General features: G+C 43.8%; 1 protein-coding gene and 1 long non-coding RNA gene across 5 annotated transcripts in view; both read left to right on the top strand.

Moving 5' to 3' along the window:
• Window positions 1-14,065, top strand: part of LOC138945745 (glycogenin-1-like) — a 40,573-nt gene extending 26,508 nt beyond the window's left edge. For 3 of the 4 annotated variants that reach the window (XM_070317246.1, XM_070317243.1, XM_070317245.1), the window contains 4 exons: window positions 8,025-8,285; window positions 9,887-9,919; window positions 11,698-11,831; window positions 13,888-14,065. In XM_070317246.1, coding sequence (XP_070173347.1) covers window positions 8,025-8,285; window positions 9,887-9,919; window positions 11,698-11,831; window positions 13,888-13,900 — 441 coding nt within the window. In that variant the 3' untranslated portion in view covers window positions 13,901-14,065. The remainder of the gene's footprint in view (window positions 1-8,024; window positions 8,286-9,886; window positions 9,920-11,697; window positions 11,832-13,887) is intronic. The other variant, XM_070317244.1, reaches the window with a different exon arrangement.
• Window positions 14,066-22,943: 8,878 nt separating this feature from the next.
• LOC138945746 (uncharacterized) lies at window positions 22,944-24,141 on the top strand. The gene is made up of 2 exons (XR_011449102.1): window positions 22,944-23,852; window positions 23,897-24,141. It is a non-coding gene; the product is annotated as an uncharacterized lncRNA (long non-coding RNA).
• Window positions 24,142-25,850: the final 1,709 nt, after the last annotated feature.

Genomic DNA, 25,850 nt, shown 5'->3' with positions numbered 1-25,850 from the left:
GTGTGTGTCACAGAAGTGATGTAAGGTGGAGGGAAGGGGGAGGGAGCTGCAATGTTGTGTGAGGGGAGTGGGGTTGAAACAGAGTAAAATAGGGGTGAGGGGGGGGGGGGCGGAAGGGAGCTAAGGTGGAGGGAAGGGGGGGGGGAGGGAAGGGGAGGGAGCTGCAGTGTTGTGTGAGGGGAGTGGGGTTGAAACAGAGTAAAATAGGGGTGGGGTGGGGGGGGGGGGGGCGCGGAAGGGAGCTAAGGTGGAGGGAAGGGGCTGAAGGAAGGTTAGAAAACTGAAGAGTGCTGTGGGAAGGGAGGGGGGTGAACTTGGGGAGGTTGCACAAGTTGGAATGATGGAGGGGGGGGTCCAGTGACTCCAGTGTTGCCAGGGTATAGGGGGGGGTCCAGTGACTCCAGTGTTGCCAAGGTATAGGGGGGGGTCCAGTGACTCCAGTGTTGCCAAGGTATAGGGGGGGGTCCAGTGACTCCAGTGTTGCCAAGGTATAGGGGGGGGTCCAGTGACTCCAGTGTTGCCAAGGTATAGGGGGGGGTCCAGTGACTCCAGTGTTGCCAAGGTATAGGGGGGGGTCCAGTGACTCCAGTGTTGCCAAGGTATAGGGGGGGGGTCCAGTGACTCCAGTGTTGCCAAGGTATAGGGGGGGGTCCAGTGACTCCAGTGTTGCCAAGGTATAGGGGGGGGTCCAGTGACTCCAGTGTTGCCAAGGTATAGGGGGGGGTCCAGTGACTCCAGTGTTGCCAAGGTATAGGGGGGGGTCCAGTGACTCCAGTGTTGCCAAGGTATAGGAAGGGGGCAGGGGGGGGGGGGGGGGTAGAGAACGTGGAAAGTAACCCAAGTTGTGGAGACAGATGTGGTAATAGAGTTCAGTGTTGTGTTGTGTGTGTGTGGGGGGGGGGGGTGGTAGGGGGATGCAGAGGTAAGGGGGGTAGTAGAGGGGGAAAGTGGAGAGATGGTATGGTTCCTAACATGATGGTGGAGTGGGGGTTGGGACGTGAGGGTGGTGTGTGTGTGTGTGTGGGGGGGGGGGGGGTTAGGGGTATGCAGAGGTAAGGGGTAATAGAGGGGGTAAGTCGAGAGATGGTATGGTTCCTGACATGATGGTGGAGTGGGGGTTGGGACGTGAGTGGCTGATTTAAATTGAAAGTAGGCTATCAAACGCATGTTTAAAGACGTATAAGCTGTAGATACGTTTGTGTATATCCTGCTCGCCTTGTTGAGGGCACTTATACACTCGACCGGCTTTGTTCTGGATCGATTTGTCAGTTATTTGTCATCTTATCCCCCCCCCCCCCCCCCTAATCTTCCTCGATCCGACCACAGGCGGAAGGTATTGTCCACTGGACTACTACTATCACAGAAAGTCTTTCTGTGATAGTAGTAGTCCAGTGGACGATACCTTCCGACTTCAGGTACATGACGCTGGTCAATTTTAAATGGCGTGGGGGATGTAAGTGTGCGTAACCGCAGCTGAGAAACTACCCCCCCCCCCCCCCCCACCTCGATACATGTAAGTGTCATGTGCCTGTGTATCAGACAACCCCCTGGATCCCCGCCCGGGCCGTGCCATTTGCCAGGTGAAGGAATGACCGATGATTTGCTCTCTTCGATCTTGATCACAGACTGATCTGGTTCCCTCAGCCAGTGCACAGACTGATCTGGTTCCCTCTGCCAGTGCACAGACTGATCTGGTTCCCTCAGCCGGTGCACAGACTGATCTGGTTCCCTCAGCCGGTGCACAGACTGATCTGGTTCCCTCAGCCGGTGCACAGACTGATCTGGTTCCCTCAGCCGGTGCACAGACTGATCTGGTTCCCTCAGCCGGTGCACAGACTGATCTGGTTCCCTCAGCCGGTGCACAGAGTGATCTGGTTCCCTCAGCCTGTGCACAGACTGATCTGGTTCCCTCAGCCAGTGCACAGACTGATCTGGTTCCCTCAGCCAGTGCACAGACTGATCTGGTTCCCTCAGCCAGTGCACAGACTGATCTGGTTCCCTCAGCCAGTGCACAGACTGATCTGGTTCCCTCAGCCAGTGCACAGACTGATCTGGTTCCCTCAGCCAGTGCACAGACTGATCTGGTTCCCTCAGCCAGTGCACAGACTGATCTGGTTCCCTCAGCCAGTGCACAGACTGATCTGGTTCCCTCAGCCAGTGCACAGACTGATCTGGTTCCCTCAGCCAGTGCACAGACTGATCTGGTTCCCTCAGCCAGTGCACAGACTGATCTGGTTCCCTCAGCCAGTGCACAGACTGATCTGGTTCCCTCAGCCAGTGCACAGACTGATCTGGTTCCCTCAGCCAGTGCACAGACTGATCTGGTTCCCTCAGCCAGTGCACAGACTGATCTGGTTCCCTCAGCCAGTGCACAGACTGATCTGGTTCCCTCAGCCAGTGCACAGACTGATCTGGTTCCCTCAGCCAGTGCACAGACTGATCTGGTTCCCTCAGCCAGTGCACAGACTGATCTGGTTCCCTCAGCCAGTGCACAGACTGATCTGGTTCCCTCAGCCAGTGCACAGACTGATCTGGTTCCCTCTGCCAGTGCACAGACTGATCTGGTTCCCTCAGCCAGTGCACAGACTGATCTGGTTCCCTCAGCCAGTGCACAGACTGATCTGGTTCCCTCAGCCAGTGCACAGACTGATCTGGTTCCCTCAGCCAGTGCACAGACTGATCTGGTTCCCTCAGCCAGTGCACAGACTGATCTGGTTCCCTCAGCCAGTGCACAGACTGATCTGGTTCCCTCAGCCAGTGCACAGACTGATCTGGTTCCCTCAGCCAGTGCACAGACTGATCTGGTTCCCTCAGCCAGAGCACAGACTGGTCTGGTTCCCTCAGCCGCCAGAGCACAGACTGATCTGGTTCCCTCAGCCAGTGCACAGACTGATCTGGTTCCCTCAGCCAGTGCACAGACTGATCTGGTTGCCTCAGCCAGTGCACAGTCTGATCTGGTTCAGTGGTCTCAAACAGCCTGCATTCTGTGCATGAGAATCGTATCATTCTCTTGTTCTGAAGATTGCCGGGGGAGGGCAGGATACATGATTTTAGGTACCGGCACGGTTGGCCTAGTGATAAGGCGTCCGCCCCGTGATCGGGAGGTCGTGGGTTCGAACCCCGGCCGGGTCATACCTAAGACTTTTAAAATTGGCAATCTTGTGGCTGCTCCGCCTGGCATTATGGGGTTACTGCTAGGACTGGTTGGTCCGGTGTCAGAATAATGTGACTGGGTGAGACATGAAGCCTGTGCTGCGACTTCTGTCTTGTGTGTGGCGCACTTATATGTCAAAGCAGCACCGCCCTGATATGGCCCTTCGTGGTCGGTTGGGCGGTAAGCAAACAAAAAACAAACAAAATGATTTTAGGTATGACGCCAATAACTGCTTTTATCGCGCTGCAGTGAAAAACAGAATAGACAGAACAGGACAGACAGTTGTTTAAAACAGAGAATAGACAGAACAGGACAGACAGTTGTTAAAAACAGAATAGACAGAACAGGACAGACAGTTGAGTTGTTAAAAACAGAGTAGACAGAACAGGACAGACAGTTGTTAAAAAGAGTAGACAGAACAGGACAGACAGTTGTTAAAAACAGAGAATAGACAGAACAGGACAGACAGTTGTTAAAAACAGAATAGACAGAACAGGACAGACAGTTAAAACAGAGAATAGACAGAACAGGACAGAACAGAATAGACAGAACAGGACAGACAGTTGTTAAAAACAGAGAATAGACAGAACAGGAGCTGGACAGTTTATCACCCTTTTTACGGACCGCGTTTTATAGTAGGACGAAGTCGTACAGCAGTCCTGGCCTGACCACAGGCGGAAGGTATCGTCCACGACTACTATCACAGAAAGACTCAGTGATAGTAGTAGTCCAGTGGACGATACCTTCCGCCTGTGGCCTGACTACCCTGTGCCAGTGATGTACTGCAGACAGTAGACTGTTGCTTCACACGGCATAACATGCGCTTTCCAATCGTCTGCCACTAGTGTACCGAGCTTGCGTGGAGGCGGCTTTGGCCTACCAGCCAGGAATATCAAACCTTGCGTTTCGCATACAACCTTCACCGTGAAAGCTGACCTTTTATGACCTCGCGACAGGGTTCAAGGTTACGTGTGGCAGACGCGAACTCCGCGCGAGGACACGCGATTACGAAGCTGCTTTATTGGTGCAGACGATCGTTTGGCACATTTCGCTGTTGTGTGCGAAGTTTACTCTACGTGAGTGTGGTTTTGGCTTTGCTAGCTAGCACACCGGTGTTTTTAGGAGACCGATGTGTATGTGCACAGGTAGGGGTAGGCGAGTCCAGTGATGTGTAGCTCCAGACATGGGAGGTGAGAGGGGGGGGGGGGGGGCTGGGTGTCACTAAAAGTATCTAAAGCATGTTTGAAGACGCAGAAGCTACATTTCTATACTTTGCTCACCGTTGTAGATGAGACTGACCACGGTGTCAGTGCGGTTAATCTGGTGTGTCCTGACGCATAATTTTACGGCAACGTCATAAAGAAAAAAAATAAGCAAGTCGACGTAAAGACAACATTTAGTCAACCATCGGCTCCCTGCAACGCTGTATACCGGAACCAGTGAAGCTTGCGCGGCAGAGCCGGTGTCTGTGGTTACAATCTGGTGTTGTAGTTGAGTCAGCTCTTTTCATTCACCGGTGCGTAGTACAACACACACACTGTAGGTATAGTGGAGACAGGTGACTGTACACGTGACAGGGGTCGTGGTTGTATCTACAATCTCTACACCTAGTAGCGTAGTGTCTCCCACCACCACCTCCGACCGTTAAAAAGGTGTGGGGTGGAGAGGGGGGGTGAACACGCCTGCTGAAGGGCAGTGTCCTTTTCCTGCTCAGTGGTGGGAAGGTGGAGGGAGTTGTAGATTGGGGGGGGGGGGGGGGATGCTCACTCACTGAAGCACCGTCTGCCTTTCTGTGGTGACAGCGGCCTAGATTTGTAAGTTGGAGCCAATTGGCCAGTCTTGTTTGCATCTCACTTATCCTCCGCCCTCTTCGGATAAACAGACAGGCTATCAGACAGGCACGCCTACCACCATGACTGACCTCAGCAAGGTCAACCGTCTGCCGGTCCCATGACACCACCCCCCTTCCCTCCTCAGCTTGCTTGTAACTTTAGGTATTTGCCTTCCTGGCTGTCTGCATCTCTCTTTCCCCTGTCCCTCTCTATTCCTCTCCTCCTCTGTGTAAGTTTGTGTGTGTGTGTGTGTGGGTGTAGAGAGAGAGAGAGAGCAAGTATGTGTGTGTGAGAGAGAGCAAGTATGTGTGTTTGAGAGAACGAGTAGCCTATGTGTGAGAGAGCACAACAGTGTGTGTTTGGTGTGCGTTCCAAGCCGCAAAGGCTGAGTTAATTAAGTTTACCTCCAGGGGAGTCCTTATGCGTTTACTGCACCCAACTGGACCCGGCAATGCAAAGGGTTTTAAAGTCAGAACATAAGTTGCCATTGTTCAAGTCCAGTTCTCACTGTCTACACATCTGTCATGGCAATGATTCCTTGCTCTTTTGAACTGAAAAGCAGAGGCAGGGTATGTTGCCAGGATATATTTTCTGCAGCAAAATTATCAAAATGGCTGTAATGGATTATGCACTTTGGGGAAAGGTTTATGCATTTTATGGAAGTTTTAGGCATTCCTTGGTGTCTTTCCCACACTGTGAAAAAGTTTAACAAGTCTGTCGAAATGGGGGCAAAGCTTTTGGCAAAGCTTTTGGCGATTTGAGACAAGTTTCAGTGTTTCGCTGACGCGGAAGAAGGGCTCTGGGCCCAGACAGTTTTGTGTTTTTGAGATGTTCCCTGCGCCCCCTGCTGGATTGACAGGCCTAATAGCTTCCTGGGGGGAAGGAACATGGCTTGTTCATTGGTTTCCCACCTGTTGCTTGCTTGGGGCACAGGGAGGGGGTGTACTGCCTGGCTTTGGTTCCATTTGTCACACCTGTCACCTCCTTGTATTGCTGGCTGGGAAAAAGGCTTTTTGTAGCAGAGGAAAACAGTGGCTGCCTCTATTCCTTCATTCATTAGTATAAGTTGCGTAGTGCTTGCTGATAGGGTTATTAATGGTCGAAAAACGTTTGAAGGAGCAGTTCGTTATGAAGTCAGTTGGAACTCAAAATCCACATTCTGATGAATTTGAGTGTGCTTTGTGCAATGTTGTAAATTTTTTGGAGATTCTCTCCTTCTGCATCAAATTCTGTTGGCTGAAAAATATTACAGTTCCTGCATATCTGCTTGCAATGAATTGCCATTCCCCCCCCCCCCCCAAAAAAAAAAGGAATAAAAAAAAGGTTCTAGTTCTTCTGTGTTTAGTCCTTATTTGTTTTTGCCAAGTTTTTTTGCAGGCCCCCCTAACTCTTCACTCTGTGCCCTTGCCTGAACATGTTTCTTAAATATAAATCATTCATTTTTCTCCGATTTTATCTGTTTGGGTTTTCTGCTTTGCAAAACCTAACTGCACTTTGAGTATATTTGTTCATTTTCTAATGACTAACAGCATGACTTATTACTTGTTCATTGTTTCTTGTACCTATGGCTTAAAGCTATTAATGACAAAATAATTTTGCATCATTTCTTAGACCTTTATCTTGAAAGACTATCACTGACTTCCTAATTTTGCATTGTTTGTTAGAACTATAGCTTAAAGCTAGCATTGGGTAGTTTTCGTTCTTTGGGTTCTTTGAAGTGATAGATGTGACTTTATGTTATTTGTTTGCATAAAATAAATTGTGTAGCCTTGTGCATGATTCAGGAAGCACTGTGTGCATTATTTTGTTAGATTTGGTAGCATACTGAGTTAGTTTTCATGCTAGTTTGTTGACATGTTTTGTTAGATTTTGTTAGTATTTTGAATGATGCATTCTTCATTAAAAAAAAAATGGGGGGGGGGGGGTGGAGGTGAGAGGGAGGGGGGGGGGGGGTTGTGACTTCAGTTTATATTTTCTTTCTAGTTTTTGACTCACATGCGAAGCAAAAGTGAGTCTATGTACTCACCCGAGTCGTCCGTCCGGCCGGACGTCCGTCCATCCGGACGTCCGTCCGTCCGTCCGAAAAACTTTAACGTTGGATATTTCTTGGACACTATTCAGTCTATCAGTACCAAATTTGGCAAGATGGTGTATGATGACAAGGCCCCAAAAAACATACATAGCATCTTGACCTTGCTTCAAGGTCAAGGTCGCAGCGGCCATAAATGTTGCCTAAAAACCAGCTATTTTTCACATTTTTCCCATTTTCTCTGAAGTTTTTGAGATTCAATACCTCACCTATATATGATATATAGGGCAAAGTAAGCCCCATCTTTTGATACCAGTTTGGTTTACCTTGCTTCAAGGCCAAGGTCACAGGAGCTCTTCAAAGTTGGATTGTATACATATTTTGAAGTGACCTTGACCCTGAACTATGGAAGATAACTGTTTCAAACTTAAAAATTATGTGGGGCACATGTTATGCTTTCATCATGAGACACATTTGGTCACATATGATCAAGGTCAAGGTCACTTTGACCCTTATGAAATGTGACCAAAATAAGGTAGTGAACCACTAAAAGTGACCATATCTCATGGTAGAAAGAGCCAATAAGCACCATTGTACTTCCTATGTCTTGAATTAACAGCTTTGTGTTGCATGACCTTGGATGACCTTGACCTTGGGTCAAGGTCACATGTATTTTGGTAGGAAAAATGTGTAAAGCATGTGAGTCGTATGGGCTTTGCCCTTCTTGTTCAATTTTGTGTGCATTTGAATGGAATGATGCCCTTAGCGCATGTTACAGCCTAAACAAATCTATGATGTAGGTATTACTTGGTAAGGAAAGTATTTTCAACATGCTCATTTTAGGTTTTGTCAATTCCCAACATTATCTGCATGCTTGACATGCTTTTGTTTTTACACTGTTTGCATGCCGCGCCATGGACATGTAAAGCTTGCCTTTTTTCACAACAGACAATAAGTGTTTGTTGTTGTTTTGAAACGTTTTAAATGGCGCATGTTTTGCTGATTGCAGGGAGGTCTTGTGGGAGAGTTGGCCCAGATGAAGATCGGGGCAGGCGAGGCGGCGGCCGATTACATCATCCTGGACGACCGAGAGCGACGGTTGGCGTGGGAACGAGGCCACGCGGATTACCTGGGAGCTGACAGCTTCGACAACATCAAGAGGAAGCTGGACGAGAAGCTGGTGCCGTTGCCGCCCAGCAAGGATCCCAAGGATGTCACCAAGCAGCGCCAGATCGGCCAGGGGGAGGTGTCGGCTGACAAGTCCACCGAGGTAAAGCAGGCCCTAGATCTCAGCCCTGTGGATGCGCCCGTAGCTAACGTTCAAGGGGTAGATGATTCCGCAGGTTCGCAGCCCTCCGTTCCCCCTCCCATTCAGCTGGTAGAGAGGGAGGTAGAAGCTAACGTTGAGGGGGGAGATGTTTCCACAGATTCCCAGCCCACTGTTCCCCCTCCCATTCAGCTGGTAGAGAGGGAGGTAGAAGCAAAGCCTGAACTATCCCCGGGTCTCTCGGGACATCCGGCCTTTATACCGGTAGAATCTCCTCCCGAGCCAAAGGCAGAGTCGCTGCCCACGCCCATAGAGCATCCGGATGTGACTGCCGTACCAGACGTTGAGTCGGCGTCCTTCCCTCTCCCGTCCCAGGCCCCGGTAGCGGAGGCAGACGTCGAGCCTGTCCAGGCCTCCGTCAGTTTCCCCCCTCCCGCCCAGCCTGAGGCGTCTGCCAGTGTCTCTCTGGGTGGCAAGGAGACGGGGGAAGCTGTCACGGTCGCGGATGTCTCCTCTGCTACCTTTTCCGCCCCACCCCCTGTTGCAGAGGCCAGCCTGGCACAGGACACAGGGGAGGCCATCACAGTGGCTGACATCTCCACGGCAACATTTACCGCCCCGCCCCCAGTAGCGGTTGAGGCCAGCTTTGCTCCTCCTGCGGCACCGGTAGAATCGGTCAGTGTGTCCTCCCCCCCGGTCCCTGTAGCACAGCCCTCAGTAGTGGCCACACCTGTCGTGCCACAAGCCGTGTTAGCGACAAAGCCAGCCCCCCCTGAGAAGCCCGCCATCCCCTTCGTTACGCCCGCTGGTCTCAGTGCAAAACCCGCTCCTCATGAGAAGCCTGTTGCTATCCCGCCTAAGCTCCAGGATAAACTGCCGCCTCTGCAGATAGGCAAAAAGCCCTCTCCGCCTACCCCTGAAAAGCCTGCTGGTGTGCTTCCCAAGTTTCCCCCGCCCCCGCTATCTCAGAAACCCATGTCGCCCCTATCGCCTGGCGGGGCCAAACCCCCTCCTCTGGTGCCGGCCAAACCAGCCTCCCCTGCGGCCACAGGTATCATGGCGCAGAAGAGCATGTTTGAAACCACCCCCGTGCAGCCCAAGCCGACCCCTAAGGTAGGCAGCTCGGTCTCGGCTTTTGCGTCTCGCTTTGAGCAGAAGCCGGAGTCGAAGCCCACCCCAGGGTTTATGGCCAAGCCCTTTTCCCCCCCCTCTGCTGGGGTAGGTCCCAAACCAACCTCCCCCGGGGTGGGTCCCAAGCCAGGTTTCCCTGCCGCGGGTGTTGCTCAACCCACTGCTTCGGGTGTGGGTCCCAAACCCACCACGCCTACTTCCCCTTCGGCTGCCTCTGCTCCTGCTGCCGGAGCTAAGAACTCAGACTTTTTGTCCAAGTATGGGCTGAAGAAAAAATGATTCTCTGCTAAGGGTAGGGTCTGCTAAAAAGACTATGGTCAATCCTGTATTGCGTTACTTTTACTTGTCTTTCTGTTTGCACTGTAGAGACTTTCATTTGCCTGTACCTTATGCGGTGATCATTTTGCACTGTAGAGACTTTCATTTGCCTGTACCTTATGCGGTGATCATTTTGCTCTTTCAAATCCATGTAGTTCAAACAAAGGAAGTCTTCTGTGACGAGAAGAGTGAGTGTGTTTGTCGGTTTGCGTTTAAATTATTTTTATTGTGCAGCACTGACTGTGGTTATTCAGTTTCTTTTTCTGCAAGTTGTCCGTTTGCAATTATTACAGCTGGAGAATGATATGTTAAGACTAAGAGTATAATTTGCCCTGTTGACACACATAGAAGTGTATGTATCGATTGGACATTGGATTTCCCTTCTTTGAGCCATGTGACGTCAGAGGCCTACAAAACTTCATATTTGGGCGTTTCAGGTTGACCGAAACTTTAAAGGAACTACAAAACACACGTCATGTGTTTGATTGCATGTGTGTGTGCTGTTCAATGTCAAAACAACAACAAAGTCAGTACATGACGTGTGTTTTGTAGTTCCTTTGAAGTTTGGTCAACCTGAAACGCCCAAATATGAAGCTTATGTGTTTGTTTGCATGTGTGTGTGCTCGTTCAATCGTCAAAACAACAACAAAGTCATAGTACCTGAAAGGAATTCGATCGATACATAAATGTTATTTGCGTTTTTGACCAAAATATGACATTTTACACAGATCGAGACAGCCATTGTTCACCTCGACCGCTAGCGCGGTCTCGAAGAACAATGACTGTCTCGATCTGTGTAAAATGTCATATTTTGGTCAAAAACGCAAATAACGTATAATATTTCAACATCACTGATCAAAGTCTAGTTGGTAGACAATTTGTGAAACATGGCTGACTTGCCTTTTTATTGATGCCAGTTTAAAAAAAAATTTGAGCAGTCAAAAAGAATATCATTTTAAGGTTGAAGAGAATCATTATACTGGATGACAAACGTTTGTTAGTCTTCACTCAATCTCTCTGCAATTTCTCTGTCTAAAAAAAAAGTCATGAACATTTTTATGCCAGTTGTAAAGTGAGCATTGAGATTCCACGAGGGATGTATCAACAGAACATACATTTGTAGAGACAAAAGTTGATGCACAAAAAATATTGTTCACGCACTGTGTTCTTATTTTAGATAAACTGATTTTCTGTGATGGGTTGCTTCGTTTGGGTTTTATGTTATTTCCATCCTTTGATTTTGTGACTGAATTTGAATTGAAATTCTCATTGTGTCAACTGAAAATGCACATTTTTGTATTTGTCGGCACACTTTCTGTTCAGTTTTAATTTTAGCTTTTTGACTCCTTTTTGTATGAACATTTCTTTGGTTGGAGCACTGAATTAATGTTTCCTCTGTTTGGGCATACAGTAAAAGAAGGCATTGGTTATTCATATTCTGAATATGCAGAAACTGTTTACTTTTTTATTTATTTATTATTTATTTATTTTTGTGCGAGTGTGGGTTAGAAATTCACTGATTTTCCAGTTGTTCCTTGAATTCATGAACAAAAATGTATGATAGTTCTGTGAGGTAATAATATGCCGAGTTTGACTGCTGATGGAAAGTCTCAGAGCAAGTAAACCATGTTTCAAAGTTTGATTGCTGATGGAAAGTCTCAGAGCAAGTAAACCATGTTTCAAAGTTTGATTGCTGATGGAAAGTCTCAGAGCAAGTAAACCATGTTTCAAACAAAGTTTGGATCAAGTTCCACTTGCCTCATCAGTCAAAAGGAAACATAGCGGTCTGCTTTCCCTTAGTTTGTTGATGCAGTTTTCCAACTGTAAGTGTAAGGGTTACTCTTATGATAATTGTGAATAACTGAAGTAGATGAAAAGGAGGAACTTGTGATGTAGTTACACGATACGAATGTCACTTTTAATGTCAACATGTGTAGAGGTCGTCTTTTAATGTAAACATGTGTAGAGGTCGTCAGAAGCGACGGAAAAAAAAGCAGCACAAAAGGCGCTTAGCAGACAGCGCAGTAAGAGTTTGGGGGAGGCGGCGACCCTCAAGGAAGGGAAGGAGGCCCTCGGTGAAGGGAAGGAGAAAACTGACTCGTGAGAAAACACCTGAGTTATTGTTAATGGTTTTAATTTTCTGACATTTATTCGACATTTGTTTTACCGTTGGGTGAGCATGTTCCAGTTCAGTTCAATGAAAAATTGTTCCTGGTGTCCACTTTTCTCAATTCTTTCTTTCCTTGTTTTTGTTGTTTGATATTTTACTGTAAAATCATCGCTGCTTCCACCCAATGTTTTTATTTCTGCGGGATTCAACTGTTGGGCTCCTTTTGCTTTTGACCAGGATTCACATAACTCCCAAGTTTGGTTGTAGAAACATCGAATCGCACAACTGGCTTAGCAAAAAGACAATAATTATAGGACAAGGTTGAAATGAGCGTGACAACACAGGCCTTGAGGAGAACGGCAACAGTGATGCTTTGACCTTGTCATTATTCTCATAACGCCAAATTATTTTGGCTGTGCGGGAGTGAGGAGAAAGGGCTGAGAGGTGAGGTTAATGCAGGCGGCCAATTCCCTGAAGAAAACCAAAGATGTGATTCCTCTCAGACTTGATGCCTTCTCTCAAAGTGAATCACTTGAATTCCTTTTTCGCTTTCCCTTGAGTGAAGAGACCTGTGTGTGCATGAATACGTTCCATGTTTGGGTGGCCCCTTTTTACTGTGGGTTTTTACTGAGCTTTTCACTTGAACGTTTTCTTGGTTTGGCATGCATCTTATGACTGCTGTGTGAACTGATCTGCCTTGCTGATTGTATTTGTGCGACACTTTATAGCTGCAGACAGGAGATAGTCATTTTGCACTCGATGAATGTTCTAGTGATGGGGAAATGGGGGATTTTCATTTCGGGAATCGCTCTTGTCAGGATTCTATGGGTTGTGAAAGAGTACCCTTGCTTTTTTTGGACAAACTTGAGACACGTGGTTCTTGTACTTGTGTATGTGACACTACACACCCTGGCTAGTGACTGGCCTATAATGTCACGTGGTTCTTGTACTTGTGTATGTGACACGTACACACCCTGGCTAGTGACTGGCCTATAATGTCACGTGGTTCTTGTACTTGTGTATGAGACACGTACACACCCTGGCTAGTGACTGGCCTATAATGTCACGTGGTTCTTGTACTGGTGTATGAGACACGTACACTCCCTGGCAAGTGACTGGCCTATAATGTCACCTGGGAAATGATGTCACTTGGAGTCACTTTTCCACGTGACATTATAGGCCAGTCACTAGCGAGGGTGTGTGTATCATACACGGGTACAAGAACTGCGTGTCGTAAGTTTGTCTAGAAAAAGCAAGGGCACTCACTCTTTCACAACTCATACAAACTCGACAGTTTGTCCGGAATTTTTTTCTCACCTTGAGTTTGAAGAAAATCAGTTTTGATTAATTTGTGCACTTTAATTTGTTTGTTGATACCTAATCTTCATTGTTCAGATAAGATGAAGTTTCATTGCTAATAATCAGTGATTTGGGATAGTAAGAAAGAAAGAGGGTCAGGAGTTTGAATAAGTCTCATCTGCTAGGCATTTGCTACCATGACTTAGTCCATGCTATTCAATTACAAGTCAGCGCCATGGAAGGCGGAGAGGTCACCAGAAGAAAGACTCAAATATGTCATTTTGTTGTTGTCATCTTTACTAATGCTCATCACCCTAGCTTGTTTTGACGTCAGGAAAATGTCAGTGACAGATGGAGAGCACGCTCGGCTTGGTTCGTCTGTCAGGGGCAGTCAACGGCGTTCACATTTTATCAACCCTTTTCAAGGCACCCTTTTCCCCACACTGATCACCCTGTCGGTGACCTGCATTGATATGTCCAGACTTTTTGGAGGTAGTAGCTGTTACAAGATGAGGGCCCCCTCCCACTGGGACACATACCAACAATTTATTTTTAGTATGCATCCAACTAAAAGGAAGATATCGCAGGAAAAAAGTCTGGACGTATCTATTGCGATTGAAAACTATGGTCCAGTACAAGGGAAGGAGGGTGCCTTGAGCTGGGGTGACCTGTCTTGATCATTTACTCACACCATGTGCTTTGACCCCTGCTAACAAGTTGTGTTTCTCTTTCCTCTCTGTTGGACAGTAAGACAAACTAAACTGTGCCTGTTGATGATGCTCTGCATGCGACGCTTGACCCCACCAGCCAGTTTAAAATGACCTTGGAGGAAGATGACCCTGAGATGACAACCTTGACCTCTGAAGATGATGACCTTGACCTCTGAAGAGGATGACCTTGACCTCTGAAGAGGATGACCTTGACCTCTGAAGAGGATGACCTTGCCCTCTGAAGGGGGTGTGTGCATGCTTGGAACACGGCAGAGATCAAGGCACTGCTCCTTTTGTTGAGGCTGCTACTGCTGCTTTGACTCCCTACACCTCAACCACCACCACCACTATCACCATCATCACTACTGCTACTGTCAGTGTCAGAGCCAGTGTGATATTTATGGCCGGCCCCCACATGCTGACGCAAACAGTATGGTGACATACTGCCACCCCCCTATGTGGCTCAGGGCTGAGAATATGTGCATCAGTCAGTAGGTGCTGCTGTGATTCTAGCTGTTCTTTTCGTGTGTGTGTGATGGGAGGGGTTTTGTTCAGTCTGGAGTGATACAGTGGTACCTGTGATGTCAGGCCCCTCTGATGAGAGGACACTTGGCAATAAAGGACACCTGGACTTCCTTTAATATCTTTTTTTTTTTTTTTTTTTCTCAACCGAGCAAAATTTAATCACAATGTCCACCAATACTAGCAAGAATAAGGTTATATACTGCAATTCGTTGTCTGTCAATGGACAAATCCACCATCAAATCAACAATCAACTCAGTGCTGTAGCACCCAAAAAACTACCCAACCTATCAAAATCAAGCCGTCAATTGAGAATTAGTTACAGAGCCAGAGAGTCAGAACATGATACAGTGATCGGGCTAGCCATTATCCAGACCTTTAGGCTACCTTCTTAACCTTCGCCCGACCGGGTTATCGACTACACACGGAAGGAAAAATATGCATACCCTTCCGTAGACCCATGCTTTCCAAAGAAGCAAAAACGTGCATCCCCTTCCGTAGGCGCCGTGGTTAAATTTCCGCGAGAAGTAATTAAATTATTTTTTTAATTATTACCGTGCTCACTAAAGCTTCTCAAAAAAGGAAAAACGTGAATACCCTTCTGTAGACGTCGTGGGGCCGTGTAGACCCACATTGTTATGTATTAATTTCTCCTTTAATATCTTGACAAAAATATATGTTAAGAGGCCACCTGCAATGTAGGGACACTTTGAACCTGGACTCGAGTGTCCTTTCTTCACAGGTACCACTGTGCTGCTGCCAGTGCATGTATGGTTTGGTGTGGTTTGATGAATGATCCAGTGCCATTCTCTTTCATACCATTTTTGCCCTTTCAATGATTTTGCTTTTCTTTTTCTTCCTTCTCTGAATAACATTATGGATGGAGTTGTGTGTGTGCCATCTTCTGTCCTGAGACTCAAAGAGAAGTACTAATGGCAGGAATGTTTTGTCTGCCCAGGGCTTTGATAACATTGTGTGTGCTCCCCTGTGACGGAGGCTGAAAGTTTGCTTTCTAATGGAGATTTTCCACGAACCTCTCGGTGAGAGCATTCATTTGTATATCGTAGCTTTGTGTGGCAATGGCAGACAGGCATCTGCAGTCTGTTGCGAAAGAGACAGTCAGAACATGAATTTTGTTTGCCATATAGCGTAAAAAGCTTGCGGTAATTGTTGTTGAAAGGAGATCAGCATTACCGTCTTCTACAGGGAATAAGTGAATGAGGAGAGTATATTTCACAAAGTAAGCTATAATTAAATTTTCCTAATCGTTCCCATGTCAACACAACTCGTTAGGTGTTCTCTTGACATGGGAACGATTAGGAAAACTTTTCATCAAGTCCTTGCCATAGTCCGTCCAGTTTGACGTCGTTTGCAAAAGAAATTTGTAGATCAAGGCACAACTCGGCCAGGAGGAGAACTTGATTGTCATTGTGTGTTAAAGGAGTCTAGTCCCAAGTAAAAAGAGTAATACGTATTATGTGTGGAGTTTGTGCAAGAAATGTGAAAGAACTTGATCTAGGAACAACTCCATCACGAGAAGCAAGTGTTTGTCATAGTTTGTAGGTAAAAATAGTCGGAAATCCCAGGTATAAAGTTTAATATTATGTGTAGCTTGTAGTCTCGTCATATTGAATGTGTTGCAAGGATGACGGATAAAACTGGGCTATATGTTGTGTGGGCATTTATTGGACACTTATTTCCAGCATACGAAACTTACTAACATTTCTTTTCGATCCCTAGTGTTCTTTGTCAGTATTAGTTGTTTTTCACTCTTGTTTTGTAGCTGATAAGTGTTGATTCATACGCCCTGTTAGTAGCTTGCTTTGGTGACCAGTGTTAAAAAAGTAGAGAAAAGTTGTTGACTGTCGGAGGGCTTTGATTTGCATGGTTTTGTAGTGGTTTCATTCACCCTGCATCTTGTGCTTGCGTTGACGCCAAGTGTGTTCACTTTGAGTTAACCTTTTAACTACCAAGTTTATTGTTGTGTAGACTCCCTCAGCTCCCAAGTTATTTTGAGCAGAGACGGTCAAAAACGGGTATGCGTGTTTAAATTATTATTACTCAGTTTCTCTTTGTCAGATTGATAAAAAAAATTGGTATGTTATTGGATAGGGATCAAACTTCAAAGAGTATGTGTTCTTCTTCTTGGTGGTATGTATGTCGCAGTGTTATCATGATTTATCTACCTGTTGACCTGTCAATAAAGTTGAAAAATTACGCTTACTTGTTGCTCCGGTATATCATCCGTTTCGCTGTCACTTGTTGATATTCATTGAACGATCAAAGTAGGTCAGATCAGCAGTGTTCACAGAAATGCTGATGTCGAAGCCAGAATCTTCTAATTGATGTCTATTTTCGTGGAGATAATCCAGCATAGTCATGAAATCAGGATCACTGTCATGTCGGCACCAAGCGCCCAACAAATTTGGTGAAAAAAGATCGATTGTAACTCTCACAGAGATCGAAAGCACATGGGGAAAAAACAAGGCGGAAGTGAGACAATCCCACAATGCATTTGCAACCGTCTTATTACTACTGCTCGCGCACAACAACCGCAAACAACCGAAACAGACGCTACACCGGCGAGGGGCGGTATCGGGCGGTATGGGAATGGCGGCAATGGCGGAAGACGGGCGGTATCGGGCGGTATGGTAGTTAAAAGGTTAATCGGGTTCACAGATGGGAAGAGTTGATCATTTTCCAGTGTTATTCATAAACACCTGTGTAATATTTTCATATATATATGACTAAGTGCCAAAAGGTGCGCACGAAAAGCGGACAAAGGGGCTAAAAAATAAAAGTTGACAAACACGACTGATATTGTGATTTTTGTTAAGACAACAGATGCTGGAACCCAATTACGAAAAGAAAAGATAAATTTACCCAAATGATTTTACAAATAACGATAATTTTGTTCGTTATATCATTCAAAACGGCACTGAGTCATAGCATTAAGGTTATCTCGCACGTTTTTAAAGCTAGGGCTTTGAAACTTGGCACACAACCAAAGTATAATGACCTCCAGGTATGGTGCACATCACATTAAACAACATTGAATTTCAAGGTCACAGCGAGGTTAAATTTCCTTTGCAAACTGGAAAATTGTCGTTGTCACGTCTTACATGTTTTAATACTAGATCAGTTAGACTTTACACACTTCACATACTTTCAGCATTTTTATAAAACCTCATTAAAAGTGACCTGCTTGTTAATCTTTGTCAAAGTTCAAGGTCACAGCGGGGTCACATCTGGTCCAAATGTGGAATATTTTCAATTTATTCAGCGCGTTTATAGCACGAGCTTTGAAAATACACACAGTTCTAGTGTATAATGTTCACACACGATTAAAGTCTGGTTGAAAAAGTCAAGGTCACAGCAGGGTCGCGTTGAGGTCAAACATATACATTTTTCAATGAGGTTTTCTCATATGTTTTTGAAGCTAGGGCCTTGAAACTTGGCACACTACGCAAGTTAAATTAAACCTCATCAAATTCCAAGGTCACAGTGAGGTTAAAGATCCTTTAAGGATATTTTCTAAAAAAGGTGACCGCCTGGTTAATGTTTGTCAAATTTCAAGGTCACAGCAGTGCCATCTGGCTTAAACTTTGAAAAATTGTCAATTTCTTCAACTAGTTTTATAGTGTTTGAAGTCATTCACACATGATGAAAGTCTGGTTGATAAAATCAAACGTCAAGGTCGCAGCGGGGTCGCATTGAAGTCAGACACATACAATTGTCATTTTCACGAACGCCTTTTAAGCAACACCTTTGAAACTTCACACATTCCAAAGTTTTGATGTTGTTTGGTTATAATCAAAGTGTGGTCAATTTCCATGATTGAGAGCATTCAGAGGGGTCAAGTTGAGGTCACACAAAAGAGATTAAATTGTCGACACAACAGATGAGACTGGCTACCACTGTTTATTTTAATACACTTTTATGCAAATTTTAAATTGTGTTCAACCATATACACCAAACTCACCCAAACTCCGGAAACATCCAAGAAAAGGAAAAATGTGTCCAAGCAAGGAAAAACGCCATTTCTTCAAAGGCTGGAATAACTACAGAGGCAGCCGCGTCATTACACACAATGCAATTACGTCATACATCATACATTTCTATGAGTCATGTTGAATGGAATGGTGGCATGTGCCTCTATTCTAGCTAACAACAAAGCTGAAAAAATGAATATTATCTGTTTGTTTTGTTTGCTTTACCCGTACGAGACCTTTCTGTGACCTTGACATGTGACAAGGATCTACCTTAACTTCTTTAAGTCGGAGTTGAGAGTTGTGTGATGTTTGAAGGCTCTCCCTTTAAAAACAACTGAGATAATGATGCATTTTCGTGTTTTTGATTTGCCCATGTGACCTTGAGATTCGACAAAGGTCAACAAGACTTTAACCGTGTATGGAGGCTATTAAGCCCAAAGATGTGAACTTTCAAGGTTCTTGCTTTGAAAAACTCTGAGAAAAAGGTTATGTTTTTTTTTTTTACCCACACGAGACCCTGCTGTGACCTTCACATTTCTCAAGGATCAACCTTGAATTCTCCATGTTGAACAATCATTAAGCAAAAGCGTTGTTTGAAGTTTGAAGGTTCTAGCTTCAAAAATCTCTGAAAAAATATGTTTCATCCGTTTTCTGAACCACATGTGACCCAGCCGTGACCTTGAAATCTGACAAGGGTCAACAAGACTTTTACCATGCATGGGGGCGATTAAACCCCAAATGTGTGTGAAGTTTCAAGGTTTCAACTTAAAAAACGTCTGAGAAAAATATACATTTTCCTTTTTGGACAATGTGTTGCACGCAAGACAACACGACAAACGCTCGTGTTATCATTCTTTTACTTTAAGGTCGACTTGCGTGCCCGCTCTTTCGCTAATCTCAATTAAAATTCATCTTAGAAGTTCGGTTTTATTACGCTTTTAATTAAGAAGATTAAACTAAGACAACAAATAGTTAGTTTTACCCATTAAACTCGATAAGGTAGTGACATTTTATGTTGAACGCAAGAAGGTGTCGCACGCAAGATCTGAAAAGATGTTGACGACATAATTTCAACACTTGATAGCGCAATCGTGGTTCGTGATTTCTTCACAAATTTTGAACACAGAATGTGTCACGTGGTTCCGTAAATGAAGTAGATCTTTGTACATGTAAATTTTGTTTTTAAAAGAAAATAACCGTTAATTACCGAACATTTTGTCGCACGCAAGATATGACGAAATTTTCAAATCGTTTTCAAAAATGCTGTTCAAAAGTTCTGCAGTCTTTGCTGGATTACTTGAAAGACAGCAGTTTGATACACCGTTATCGCTTGACGTGTCGACATCAATTCCAGAGTTTTTGAAAAAGAAATTTAGTAAATATCTGCGATTGAAAAATGTATGCCGTGATGACGAATCATCTTGCGTGCGACACCTTAAAATTCGGTTATCGAAAAAAAAAAATTCTCTCGAGATTTAGATTTGACGTTTGGTCTCGTCTGTAAAGCGATGTTTCAGGCATTCAATCAAACTAAATGCAATTCATTTGTGCTTCTTGTTATTTTTCTGTGGCATATTCAAAACACGAGGTATCACGATGTCCTTTTTCAGATGGCCGGTTTTGGCGTTATTTTTGACTTTAAACAAAGATAACTTCAAAACCGTTCAAGTCAGACACACGAAATTATGTCCACTATCTCTTCGCACATTCATCCACACACACACCAATTTTCAGCAGACACACGTTTTTAGAAACATTTTTATTGTAAAACAAAGTCGTCTTCTGTTCTGTGAGCACCTTTTGGCACTTAGTCATATACACATTTTGCAATCCATGTATCAGTCTGTGTAGATACTACCACAACTGCCAGTCTTCCATGGACCAGTCAGATTGATTTGTGTGTGTGGTTTGTTTGGACATCTGTGGGGTTTGCGTAACGGGAGCTTTGAGATGACAAGGAAATATAATTGATAGGTTTGCATTGGGGACTTCAAGGGTCAAGATTAAGAGCACTGAGTTATCATTCATCATTGGTGTAGAGAATCATGGTCAATGCATTTCCTGGTAGTTCCCTTTTTTCTGCATTCAGACTTTCACATCATGTACGAGAGCAATTTAACTGCAGCACTTGCTTTATTTTGATGGTTTTTTCCTTTCTGAAATTGCTTGGTATTAGTTTTGCAGTGAAGAGTCTGAAGTATTATGTTTATACTGAACTGCGTTCAGATTAGTTTGATGTGATAGAATATTTTCCTTTTTCTCTCACCAAAGTATTGATATTTACTTTTACCAGATTGTTCTGTGGGAAGCTTTTGAAATGCTTCAAGCAACAAAACATTTTTTGAGCATTTTTTTGCTCCTCTGTCTGCTATTTCAGGAATTTTTTTGATAAATGTTTTTTAAGGACTCTGGCAGCCACTTTAGACCTAGCTTTTATATGCAGAAAATGTTCATTTGAAAGCTGTGCTTCCTTTCGTGATAAATGTATGCCAGTTGCTTTGCATGTTGACCATTGCTTTTTTGTGTGTTCTGATATTTATTTTAGATAGAATGTTAGTCGTTAAATTTTGTTCTTTTATTTTGTTCCATTATCAATTCTGAGTAAGACTGCTTTAATATGTACTGTTTATTACACTATTTTTTCTTGTTTGACAATCCAGTCGCTCTGTACAGTACAGAAAGTTGTGTTAATGAGTGGGAATAACCACGTTTGTAGGTTTGTTTTGTCCCTTGTATCGAGCCCTTTTGTATATATATTTTTTTTTACAGAAATTGTAATCCATTTCTCATACACAACTCTTTGTCATGAAAGATCTGTGAACGATGATTAACATTGACAATACCATTGTTAGATTGGGTATTTTGTTTGTATATTAAAATTTGGTTGAGTGCTATTGAGTGATTGGCTTACACGTATCTATATATATTTTGCTGTGGAAAGTGAATGTCTGCGCATCCATTATGTAAAAGTGGGTTGTGATCTGTATACCATCTTTTCTTTAAGCGTACCTGATAGAAAAGCAAGGGAAGCTAAGGTATATTGCACTTTCTAATAGAAAATGTGCCTAAAAAACCGTACTGATTCTACGCAAAACAAAGGGGTTTAAGGTGAGAGGGCGCCTGGCAGGGGATGAAAGGTGGGGGGAAAGATTTGTGTTTAGAGCATGTTGTACAAGTTGAACAGTATTTTGTTGAATCATTTTCTTTCTTTGCTTGCTGAGCATGGCAGGAGTTCCATCTCAAACAATAATTATGTCAAAAGTGCGAGTTTAGTTGTTGCAGAATGTATCGGCAAGAGCTTCATTCGGTTTCTACATATTTGTAGCCAAGGAGAAATCTGTGTTCGTAATTGATATAATTTCACCAGTGATAACTGCCTCAGAACTACAGTACAGTAATTTTATGTTATTTTAGTTTATTTTGTTTCCAACAGATCAAAGTACCCGTCAGTGCAATTTCTTACACAAGCTGTTTTGTTATGAGTGTTGAATTGTTCTGCTGGATAATAAATGTGGTATTTATCCCTGTTATTTGTATCTGAGTGTATTTATTTGTGTGTGTACATCTGAATGTATGTGTTCTGCGCGAACTTAGAATCCGGTTTCATTCTAGAATGGACCGGGTCCAGGTTGGAATTCTAACCCTGCGCAAGTACAGGGGTGCCATTCTAGAATGAAACCCTTGAATAAAGGGGGCCGTAATGTTTGTAGATAAGACAGAGTTGTCTTCCCTTGAATTATCTCCACCTGCACCTTCCCTTTGATAAAATGGGGCTGATTTGTCTACCCCTGAAAAAAATCCTTTGGCGATCTTGCGATGTCATGTCATGTCAAGAAAGTTGACACTCCTGAGTACGCAATAAACAAAGGCAGACCATAGCAAGGGGGACTACCAGGGCGGTAATGTTTGCAGGGCAGTTGTTTTTGTGATGAGAGCCGGTTGCGGCCGCTTGCAATGTCAGCGCTGTCTCCCTCTCGGAAATGTCCGGTTTTTTGACAATTTTTTTGACACTGAGACAGACAGACAGACGGTCAGACCGACTAACCGACAGACTGACAGACCAACAGAAGGACAGAGTGAGTTATAGAGCTGTTGTCACAGGTTTAAAAAAAAGTTGACATTATATCTTCACAATTCAGAAGACCAACTTCATGTATATGAATAAGATTAAAAGTTACAAGCGAGATCAGCAAAACACTGTCAGTCCGGAAATTTCCGTTCGTAGCGATCAGTGCTGAGTGTCTCTCAAAATCGTAATCACTTTCAGAACATCACAATCCCAATTCACGGTGTCTTTGAGTAAAGTGTAAAAAACCCGAAAAAAAACCCAACCAAACACACAAAAAACAAAAACAAACAGAAAATCCACATTTGTGGCTTTGGCTGTGTGATAGTATAACTGAAATGACTATTCCAACTTGGACCCAAATTCCAACCTTGCGCACGGCCGATTCTAGAATGGACCAGCAACAAGGGTTTCATTCTAGAATGGCACCCCTGTACTTGCGCAGGGTTAGAATTCCAACCTGGACCCGGTCCATTCTAGAATGAAACCGGATTCTAAGTTCGCGCAGAACATATGCATGTATAAATTTTTTTCTGCATGGATACAGTATCTGAAATGCAGAAGCTCACTCTCCAGAACCATGGGACTTGTTCCAAGAATGGTGCTTTGCTGGTTAAATTAAAAGCAATTTAATGAGTCGGCATGAATTGATGCTAGAGACTCACGGAAAACAGGTGCTTGTAAGGGTAGTTAAAAAAAAGCATACCCAAGTTGCAAGCTATAAGAGACGACATTAAGTTTTGTATGGGTGGGACTGAAAAAGGTCATGAATCCTGAAGAACCAAAAACAAAACAAAAAGAGAGAAGGCCATAATGGAATCTGGATTTCCAGCATATACCGGAAGAATCCTACCCATGGGTTTGTTAAGAACGTCAGAGTGAAAGTGAAAGAAAGAAATAGCACAAGTTGGAGGTGGCCGACTCCATCTGGTCTGGAAGCTACTGCATGCACACATTGACAGCTTTCCTCGTTCATGATTAGCCTGGTAGCGCTGACCTCATGAAAAGATTGCCTGTATACTGAACATTAGAAAACGGACATTATAGAATCAACCTTAATCTGTTTTTGTTGTAAAGGGAGACATGTACGCAATATAAATGTAGTCCACATGAGAGAACAAAGTTCAAAGGTCTGCCTTGATTATGGGTTTTCTCTAAACTGAGATTTCCAGAAACTGGCGGTGTCTATAGCGATAAAATCCCTGTTACCTTGACATTTGTGTCAGGAATTCACCTGCACAGCCTTCCAATAGACCATGTTCGGAAATAACTGACATGTTTGTATGGGTTGTGCAAGAATTGCTTTCACCTGTTTTCATAGAAACACTCAGGCAAGCCTACAATGTCATGTGCAGCTTGCCTCAATGTTTTCGTGGAAAAACAAAGAAAAGCAACTCTACCACAACTAATAAGAACATGATAGTTATTTCTATCATCCTTTTTAAGGCCTGATTTTCTCAGATTAGTGAAGATCCAAAGTAGTTCCATAGTGTAAAATTGATAAAGCAGATTATTGTCACATACTGTCACAAATAGTGAATGATTACTAACTTTCAGTCAAGTGTGTAATGGTAGCAGTATTCTTGTGTGTACTCATTCATACACCATGGTTCTGAAATGAAAAGCCTAGTTGATTACATATTATTCAATGTGTAGCAATTTACTGGACTGTTGAATGCAAATTTAACCATTAAAGTTCAGAAAGGCAACACATCTTTATTGTTGTGTTTGTATATTGTTGTGTTTGTATATTGTTTGTATATTGTTGTTTGTATTTTGTATATTGTTGTTTGTATTTTGTATATTGTTGTTTGTATATTGTGTTTGTATATTGTTTGTATATTGTTGTGTTTGTATATTGTTGTGTTTGATTTGTGAAAGACCTGTTTTTTTGTTTTTAAAGTTCAGTGCTGGAACATTGTAAAACATGAACAAGATTGGGCATTCAGAAACACATCAACTGTCACAAACGTGCCGAGCTGCTAACTGCTTTCAGCGTGTAGTAGAAATTGCAATGCTGTTACCCAAGCCAAAATTTGCAAGGCTCAAACAGTCAGAAAAAGTTCCAGGGACAAAAAGATAGGGGAATGGGAAACGCTGATATATATATTTTTTTTAACGAAGATGAGGCTTCACAAGGGTTGCAATGTGGCAAATTATAATTGTTTTTGAACTTTGAGCGTAGCAAATGGTTTTAAGTATAGCATTGTCTAAAATGTATTCGCGCATCCGCATTTATGCTATTTCGTGCATGAAACAGGAACATAATTCCCAATAGGGTTTGTCTGCAGTGCCCCTTTTTAGTGTGGAAAATGTATGATCCATATTCTGACCACTATACGGAGTAAGAAGCAGAAATGAATACCAGGACTCGCAAGAAAGAGCAAACCATTGCATGCTTGTAATAATCTGTTTAAGCGTAGCAATTTTAAGCTTGGCGTAGGATGCTACGTTTTAAGACAAATTTCTACACCAAGCTTAAAATTGCTACGTTTAAACAGATTATCACAAGCATGCAAAGGTTTGCTCTTTCTTGCGAGTCCTGGCATTTGGAAGCTCTATTCTCATCACATACATACAGCGACACACTCTATCTCTTTCACACACTGTCAGCATGAAGACTCACACAGTCTACATACAGCGACACACACTCTATCTCTTTCACACACTGTCAGCATGAAGACTCACACAGTCTACATACAGCGACACACACTCTATCTCTTTCACACACTGTCAGCATGAAGACTCACACAGTCTACATACAGCGACACACACTCTATCTCTTTCACACACTGTCAGCATGAAGACTCACACAGTCTACATACAGCGACACACACTCTATCTCTTTCACACACTGTCAGCATGAAGACTCACACAGTCTACATACAGCGACACACACTCTATCTCTTTCACACACTGTCAGCATGAAGACTCACACAGTCTACATACAGCGACACACACTCTATCTCTTTCACACACTGTCAGCATGAAGACTCACACAGTCTACATACAGTCACAAAACCTACATTTATTCATATATTTACACAAGTGTATCCATTTCTTAACCTATTTACATTCAAACACAATGCTGTGTCCGTGTGATTTTGTGTGTATGCAAGAGAAAAAGAGAAAGGATAGGTAGTTTTAAATACGTATTTTGATTTGTGCTCCAAGTATGAAGTGCAAATTTTTTTTTGTTTAAATTAATTTTCTTCTACCAAGTAGATAATGACCTAAAAAATCCTGTTATGCAAGAAATACAAGAGCGAGACAAAAGAATAGTGCGTGTGTATGGCAGTAACGAGTGCATGCTAACAGTTGAAAATGAGATAGAGAATTGCACAATTCCACAACCATTATCCCCACTTGACCCTAAAGTCGGACTACACTTGTAGGGGGATGCAGCAGTCTCAAACATTC

This window comes from Littorina saxatilis, linkage group LG13 (assembly GCF_037325665.1).
Source record: "Littorina saxatilis isolate snail1 linkage group LG13, US_GU_Lsax_2.0, whole genome shotgun sequence".
Taxonomy (NCBI): domain Eukaryota; kingdom Metazoa; phylum Mollusca; class Gastropoda; order Littorinimorpha; family Littorinidae; genus Littorina; species Littorina saxatilis.
This window is presented reverse-complemented; position numbering and strand designations above follow the sequence as displayed.